The sequence below is a fragment of the Gavialis gangeticus genome, unplaced genomic scaffold (genome assembly GCF_001723915.1).
Source record: "Gavialis gangeticus isolate Ggan-Ray unplaced genomic scaffold, GavGan_comp1, whole genome shotgun sequence".
NCBI lineage: Eukaryota > Metazoa > Chordata > Crocodylia > Gavialidae > Gavialis > Gavialis gangeticus.
The window spans coordinates 80,138,753-80,147,956 of record NW_017728992.1 but is presented as its reverse complement, the minus strand read 5'-3'; the positions used below and the strand labels follow the sequence as shown (position 1 = coordinate 80,147,956).

Here is a 9,204-nt window from a genome sequence, read left to right as displayed (position 1 = left end):
CTCAGGGTCCCTATGCCACGCACCTCTTGTGCGCCTGCCCTTGCTGGGGCCTGCTCCACGCTGCGCGCGCCCTTGGCTCCCTCCGAGCCTCTCGGCTCCCGCCGAGCCTACGTGCCAGCCCTGGCTCAGGCTTCCCGGCGCTGGGGCTCAGGTGGCATGCAGCCGTGCCTGGCCCCTGACCCTTCTCAGGGTCCTAGGCCCTCACTGGGCCGACTACTGCCCTCTTGGGCCGGGGTCTCAATCCCACACCCCGCACCACTCTGGTGCCAAGCTGCTGCACCTTCCCGGCACTGCTCGGTGCCCGCACAGGGCACCCAGGAATCCCCAGACTACTGGGGATCTCCTGTGAGGCCTCCTCACACCCCTACAGCCTCACTCGGTCCTCCAGATGATATACACAACTGAATCATAAGCCAACCGGCTGCAACCAAAATCATAAGCCCACCGGCTATAACAACACAATCAGCCTACCGGCTTCTACCTCAAGTCCTGGCCGTCCTGGCTCTCTGGCCAAAGCCTTCTGGTCAGGCTTCTCTCCGCCTGCACCATAATGCAGCCCTCTATGTGCCAAGTGGCACTGCTCAGTCTAGCTCTCCCGCAGAGCTCTTACACGCAGGCTGCCAGAAGGGAACTGCCAGCCAGGCTCCGGCCTAGCTGTTTATAAGGGCCCAGCCCTGCCCCCTTCCGGTCACATGGCCAACCTGGTTACTCCCACAACCCACAGCTGAGCTGCCCTGAAGATTGGCAGGTCCTCCAATCCTTACTCAGGAACGGGGCACCCAAGTGCCCCCGTGACAAACCCCAATAAGAAAAATACTATTTTCAACTATTCCGGGAACTGATGGTTCTCTGGAAATGGTTTTTAGGTCTTCGAATACATTTTGTCACTTTGCAGTTCATAAAGATCTAATAAAAATATATCTATGGCTCACTTGCAAAAACAGAAGCAAGCAATCTCAGCTGGTCAGCATTCTCAAGTCATTTTGTGTGGTCTACAGAATGGAATAGATTGCTTTAAATTGCTATAAACAGTATCCTACAAGCTGGTACCTGTGTAATCTAATTTCAGTTAGGGAAAATTAGTTTATACATCCGTTTATATATATGGGTAATGGAAAGAAAAAGACTTCTTAGGACACAATCTTATTTTTACATTCAAGGATTTATTGGAAGAAGTTAAGTGAATAGAATTTCCAACAAGAACATTTAGTTGATAATTAACTTCTTATGCTAGATTCTTGTCATTTGCTATTTGGCATTTTGTACACACACCAGCCTTTGGATGGCTTCCAGTTCCATCTGTACACAAGTTGGAAATCTGTGCTTTCAGATATCTGAGATAAAGGTGAAGGCAACTTTTTAAAGTATCAGCTAGGGACAGCAGGTTATGGTACATGCAACTCAGGACTCCTGAGAATGGACTGTAACATTTATGTCATAAGAACAGACTCATTAGCTGAGCTCTAAAAAGTAATGTTATTCACCAAATTTAGCAAAGGAATTTTGTGAGAGGGAACACAAGGTAACAGATCTTAAAAGAACCACTATAAGACTTGGAGGATTCATGTACATGAAAGGGAGATCTCTTTTCATCTCTGGCACCACAATAAGTCTGAATGTGGATAGATTAAATTTCCCCTGCTTTCCAGCATTGTAGAAAGAAAATTGTGCCACTTTAAGATCCAGAGAATGAAAGGATTCAAAAAGGGAAATGAGATGGCCTAATTAGGCAACAAAGAAAATATCATTTTTTAATTATGGCTGTCTAACATCTACTAAGTTTTCCAAAGAAAAGACACAGCACTTAACTACAATATCAGTCAACTTGCATTAGCTTGAAGTGTGCTTATGTTTGATGTATTCAGAATAGAGTTTCTGTTTGGGTTTAAACTGACTTTAGTGCAATGGAAAGAGAGATATGGAGCCAGAGAGAGGACAAATTCATGCTAAGTTGTTCATAAGGAAAGGTTCCTGATAGATGTTACATTTGAAATGCAATTAATCTTTTAATAGAGCAATACATTGTAACATGCCACACATTTAAGCAATTTACCACTTGATAGCAAGCCACAGAGATGGTCATCCAGCCACAAAGGTGTTGCTTGTAAAAAATAGAATATCTTTTCAGCTTATTTGTGCTGCACTTTAATTTGAATATGTGACATGTTACATGTAGGGTGATAGTATATGGTCCTCCAGCATCCCAGGTTAGGCTGCTCTCTCCCCTCACTCCCCTTCCTGCAAGGTAACTCTACAAGGCAGCACAGATGAAGGTGTGGAAGAGGGGCTGATAGCCCCTGCCAGCAGCTCTCCAGCTCCCTTTGCTGGCAAGTGCTGCAGAGCAAGTTCCCAGGGCCCTATGTACCACTCTGGAGAGCTTGCCCTATGAATGTGAAGCAGGTCACATGGCCTGACAGTTTCTATCAACAACATTACCTGTTGCTTAATAGAAATAACATTTGTTGGGAACTAACTCTCATATGCATATTGTTTCTTTCAAAGGTAACACTTTTTTTTTACTTCACTCTCATCTTGCTTTGTACATGTTCCAGATTTATGGCCAAACAAGCACTCCCTTAGCACAAACGGGAGGGGTTAATGAATCATGAAAGTACATAATGTACTTATATAAAAGTTGGCAAGAGAAAACAGTTATGTGCAGTATATTGTTATCATTGTTGTTGTTGTTGCTATTATTATTCCATTGTTCCAGAAACTGATTCACATTTATTTTAATATTTGTTTCCTCTGCCTTGAAATGGTCACCACAAGGATTTTGGTAATTTGGAATCTTCTCTTGATTACCTGTAACAACAACTGTGTTTCGTGGTAAAATATCTCTTAATTTTCAGAGCACTATTTCTCAGACACAAACAGAAATACCCCTCACATTTTTTATGGCTACAGTATAATATGCACCATGCCACTGAGGGGACGTTTTCTTCTTCAGTAGTAGGATGACATGGCCACAATGCTGTGATAAAACGCCTTGGGACAGATATTCTACTGGTTATAATTTTTACAGTTTCAACACTTTACAACAGCTTAGATCTGCAACTACATTTTTTGTAAGATGTTCTGAATAGGTCCCTGCATTTTAAATTTTACTCCAGAAATACAATATTCTGCCTGTCTGAATAAAAATAAGTGGAACACGCTGGTCTTTTTATATGACAGTCTGGTAGTGGTCATACCTATAGAAAGCTTCATTTAGGAAGGTTTTTGTTTTTTTTAACGTACAGCAGCTCCTGAATGTGTCTTATGCCTGGTATACACTAATAACTTTTGCTATTATATTAAAATTGGCATAGTGGTAGATGTTTCTTTGGCCTTATTATGCTTGCAAATGACCTAGTTTAGACACAGTTATACTGATAAAAAATGGCTTTTGCTGGTTCACACTACAGGGGACTTGCTGGTATAGCTGTAGACATGATACAGTGTTTAACTGCCTTTTTTCCCCTCTCTTTAAAAGGAGATCCTTGATCTGCAGCAGGCTTACAACAAGCTAAACAAGCAGTATCAAGATAAAGTGGCAGAACTGATGCATACAAACAAGATAGTTGAACAACATGAGACTGAGGTTAAGCAGCTGAGAATTCGTGTGGAAGACCTAAAAAGGGGGCTAAATCAGGCGGAAGATGAGGTATTTAAAAATTTCACATGACTAAAAAACCTCTTGTCACTTGCTTTTTATTCATGTATCTAAGAGCAATACAGTTACTATGTTTAAATATTTGTAGAGTTGTATCTATTGATGGACCCAGTCTTGGAAATGAGACATGGAATTTGACACGTTAGGTCATTTTATCTATTGCCCTACCCATACAAGATTATTGTGATTCTACATAAACAGACTTGTATTGCATTTGCACTAAAAATGTCAAATAAGCATTGGGCAGCTGGAAGAATTCTACAAAATGTGTATGCATGTAAAACCTAAACACAAGAGATTGTACTTTAACTTTCCATAGGGAACAGATTATGGAAATACTGATTATTCAGCTCCAAGAATGCATTTGCAGGAGGGGGCTTTATATATAAAATAACAGGTAAAAATCACCACAGCACAAATATCTGCTGCTAAATATTTTCTTTTAGGTCCCAAGCTGTAAATTAACCCATTTTTCTATTAATTACCCTTACCTTGTTTATCTAATTTAGGAACAAAATCCTCCATGATGATTTAATTTATGCTTGCTTAAAAGAAGCATGTTGAGGAATGTACTGTTAGACTTGTATCCCTATTTAAAAATGTATGTAGCTGTGCTCCTTTTCTTCTTGCCTTGCCTTGCTTCAATTATTTCTTCTCCTCTGTCCGGTAAGGGGGTACTTTAATCTGAGGAAGTGTTGGTTTAAAGTGGTTCATGCTTTGTGAATAGAACCCTCCCCACAAAAATGTATACAGATTTTTATGAGGAAATGATATAAGTCCTCAGCCACTTTATGGAGGGCAAAATGTAGGAAAGAACATCTTTTGCATTCATAGAATGTTTAGTGTTATTGCCTGAAGAAGAGCGCTTCATAAATCTTTGCTATGGGCTTCCTCTCTCCTCTTTAAAAACCTGTCTAGAAATTCCAAAGCATGTAAAGAAAGATGGTTTGTATTTTGAAAAGTGACTAGTGAATTAGGGTCCACCATCATTCAGTGGTCCAACCTGACATAGCTAAAATGAATTTGAAAGTTATTGAAAAATGAAGGGAAAAATAACTCAGTTCAGGCTAGTGTGTGTGTTTATATATATTTCCCTGACAGACAGCTTTGTTGAGTATCTTTCAGGGCCTACAAGAAACATCTGTCACAGCATGAGAAAATGCTGCTTTGCCACTTTTGCAGAAATTTGTGCTAATTCTATGACAGAGGCAAAATATCTTAATGACTAGGGCGAAATAGAATATCATAATTGTAATTTAATACCTGAGTATCTCCCTGCTGTATTTCTGAGTTTGAAGTATGCAGTGGTTTGGAAGCACCTAAGAATGACCTGATTACTGTGCTACAGATAAGCCCTCTGATACTGAACTTCATATTTGCTAAAAATATTTCACTAATCTCTATTGATGATGCATTTCTTTCCCTTAAGATATGTAGCCTGTCCCCAGTGCCATAATTAGTAGCTACTTTCTTGTAGGATAATCAGTATGCCCAATAACAAGAGTCTCCAGGGCTGAAAACTTAGTTTATTACTCTGATTGTTGTTTGCTGTACACAGCCATTGCAGTAAGGCTCCTCTTATTCCTTTTATTTTAGAAGAACAGCTTTTGCTTCAGAGGCAGTATGCTTTCCTGGCCCTATATCCATTTGATTTTTAGAGTCCATTAATTACATAGTGAAAGGTGAAGTGAGAAAAAGCAAAACTTGTACAATGAAGAAGTCTAGAAAAATAATAGTGTTATAAAAAAAATCCTGATGGATATGTGACATTCAGGAAATTGGTAGTGCCACATGAAAACTTTCACTCCTTATCTAAATAGCAGAAACACAGTCACTGCTGTTATCTGACACTCAGCTGCTTTTATTGGAAATTAATTGATAGGCCTCTCTTTTAGGAACTGGTCTAAGAAATGAACAATCCAAATTAAAGCTCTGGTTAAAATGGTCAGGAGGACAGTTAACTGAGGAAAAAATCGACATAAAGAAAAAAACAACAACTTTTTAGAGCTGAAAATGCACACGTTGGGATGATGTAAGTAGGGATTGTCCAAAGCTACTGCCCACATTGTGAAGAAATGAAAGATTTCCATTTCTATGGTGCCAATCCCCTCCTAAATTCACTGTGATAAAATATAAGGAGTATTTTCTTCAGCAGTTGTCCTTTATGAACTATAGTTATGGGGTTATCAGCAAAATAAAGAAAATAATTTCAGCCATTAGCAAGAGGAGCTAAGAATATTACCAAGTATATGATGCTAAAATCAGCATGTTGAGAGAGATATTATAGATGTCACTTTTTTGTCCCCTGCCTATAGAGCTTGTGTCAGCTATATTAGTAAAATGCTGCTGCTGGATTAATCACCTAAATACAATATTACACAATTGCTATGAAAATTCTTGTTTAAGAGGGAGAGAAAGAAGATATATACTCTATATTTCAAGAAACTATCAGATTACTTATTTATCTTTCCTACTGCAGTTGTTTACCTGTGATTTAGCGGAAACATGGAAATGTTCTTAAGTATTGTCTGAGGAAGATTATTTTTGCAAATAAGGTTTCCCTTTTATTCCTAACACTCAGATTTAAATTATCAGTAGCACATTGACGGGTTCAGTAGACTAAAAAATTGTGTTTGTGATACAATAAGCAATATGTCTTTAATCAACCTCAAAAGCAGTTTGCTGCTCTATATGCTCTATTGCCAGGAAATTATCTTGTGTATTCAGGGTGAAATGTTCAACCTGATTATTTTTATTCTTGAGCCCACAGGAAAATGGAAAGTTTTCAGTCTTTCTGACTCTGCTGTTTTTTATTTTATTGCATGATCCATATTAATTTTCACTGGCACTCTTAGGAGTTCATTTATAGCTGTAGCCTGTCTTAGCAGATTTTGAAGGCATATCTGAAGATGTACTAGACACTCAATTAAGACCCTGGAAGTCTGATTTATGCAGAATAATGCAGCAGTCTGTGCTGATTCCAGATTTACTCCTTATTCTATGTAGTATTTAGAACACAAGTAGTTAAAAACTGGCCTGGATATTTCAAGGAAAAAAACTCAAATACAGTCTTTACTGAGATCATTATAAACTTCTCACAATTTTTTTTGTCTGCAACTAGAGAGAGTTTTTCTTTTTTGTTTGTTTTTGGAGTTCTTTAGTAAAACAAATATCATCTTGTATAGTGGTAGCACCCATCGTTTGACTTCTTTTATATGAAGCTCAGTGTTTGTACAGTGCCTACCATAATGAGATTTATAACTGAAGCTGAGGAAAATAGAAAATTGCTGAAACCCTGGCAACCTAAGTGTAAAACCATGCTAAGGACAGCCAAAAAAATTTGAAGACTATTTTGCCAGAGACATAAAAGGTCATAGTATGTCTTTATATATACACTTCTTTCCTATTTTTATATATATGAGTACCTCAAAACCGGGAAGCCTGCCGGAGAGTTGGTGGGGCCCTTAGATGACCAGGGTATAAAGGTGGACTCAGGGTAGATAAAGACAGCAGCAGTGACACTAAATGAATATTTTGTACAAGATGATGTTGAGGAGATTCCCACATCAGATACATTGTTTTTATGTGATAAATATAAAGTACTGGCTCAAACTGAGATGATAATAAATGAGATATTAGAAGATACTCATAAATTGTAGAGTGAGAAGTAACAGGTGGTATTTTCTCAAGATCTTAAGTGACTCAAATACAAAATTGCAGAAGTGTAAGTGACAGTATGTAACCCCTCTCTAAAATCAGTCTTCCTGCCAAAGGATTGAGTGGTTGCCCATGTAACATCAGTCTGTAAAAAAGTGCTGGAGGTAAGCCGTGGAACAACAGACTGGTGACAACAGCCATGGAACAGCAGATGAGTCTAAGGGAGACAACATAAGTTTTTTAAAGGGATCTTATCCCACCAATGTGTTGGAATTCTTGGGGGTGTCACAATCATGTTGATAAGTGACATCCAGTTGATAATACTGTATTTGAATTTTCAAATTTTCAAAGAAACTGAGTTGTCATGGGAACAGAGGAAAGATCCTCTTGTGGATTGAAAAAAGAGACACACACAAAAATGACAATTGGCCATTTTTCACAATGGAGCCAGGTAAGTAGTGGGCTTCCTGAAAGATTTGTGCTGCAGCCTATGTCCATAAGTGACCTGGAAAATTCAGTAAATAGGGAGGTGGAACAAGAAGAGGATATCCCAATAGGGAGGTGGCAAAAAAGCCTGCATGTTATGCAAAATAATTTTGTTTAGTGAAATTGAAACTTGTTAGTGAAGAATTTTAGTGTCATATAAAAAGATTTCAAAAAACTGTATGAGTGAACAGTATAGTGGTAGATGAAATTCAATTTTGAAAATTACGAAGTAAGGCTCATGGGGGAAAACAATTCTAACTGTACACACACACAATGATGGGATCTTAATTAGCCATTTCCACTCATGAGAGATCATGAATCATTGCAGATAACTTGCTAAAAACTTTGGTTCAATATGCAGAGATGGTCAAAAATGGTGGGGGAGGGAAAGAGGAATCATTAACTATTGACAATAAAACACAAAGCATCATTATACAAACCCATGGTGCATCCACATCTCAACTACTGTGTGCAGTTCTGGTCATCCATGTCAAAATGTATATGCTTACAAAAGCTATAGAAAATGGCAGCAAAGATGTTCAGGATTACAAAACTGGTTCCACACAGAGTGAGAGTGAGAAATCTAGGATTTTCAGCTTAGAAAAAGAGGTAACTTAATGGGAATATGATAGAAGGGATGTGAATGCTATAAAAAATGAATATGAGACTATAATTTATGATGCTGACATTTAATTCTATGCACATTAGTTCCTGTATTTTATCAGGCAGCCAACTTCAGTTAAAAAAAGGGAGTGCCTTTCTGTTATACCACTTATCACTACTCTGCCACTTAACTTGTGGAACTCATTGCTGCAAGATGCTGAGGAGGCCAGCATTATACCTGTATTCAAACAGGGATTAGCCAAATTTGTGGAAGATAGTTATGTCAGTGTGAGTGCGGGGGGGAGGGGGTAATCTTAAATCTGTCTCCCTCCTGTACTCACCTGCCACAACTTGGATGAAGAAGAAAAGGAAGGGAATTAGTGCCTTTTGATGTTAGAAATTAGTAAGCACCACCCAGATGTTGTAGATTCAAAGTGTTAGTTTATTTTCTCAACAAAAGAGTTTCAGTAACAGTAGTCTTCATCAATTGCTTCATTGATGAGGGCAGCTGGGTCTGTAGGTTTGAAGTTTCCACCCAGATAACACCTATACTTTGTACATCATTGTTGCTGCCAATTGTCTCATTAGCAGGACGTGGATGCCACCTCTCTTACTCCTTACAAGCATCTCGCACTGGGAGCAGTCCCCTGCAGCTCTCTCGCAGTTTATCTCACTACTTTCAGTGCTGCCGCCTTCATAACCAGTTCAGGGGTTATATTAATTCCAATCACCCCCCATATACATTGAGGGATCCTATCCCTCTCTTCTCAGACTCTCAGCAGAACCTCCTCCCAATGCCTTTA

At 38.9% G+C, this 9,204-nt stretch overlaps 1 protein-coding gene across 4 annotated transcripts in view; it reads left to right on the top strand.

Annotated features, from left to right (window-relative positions):
* The window catches only part of CCDC102B (coiled-coil domain containing 102B), a 477,100-nt gene that overhangs the window by 286,541 nt on the left and 181,355 nt on the right, over window positions 1-9,204 (top strand). For all 4 annotated transcript variants that reach the window (XM_019524671.1, XM_019524646.1, XM_019524655.1 and 1 more), the window contains one exon: window positions 3,476-3,646. In XM_019524671.1, coding sequence (XP_019380216.1) covers window positions 3,476-3,646 — 171 coding nt within the window. The remainder of the gene's footprint in view (window positions 1-3,475; window positions 3,647-9,204) is intronic.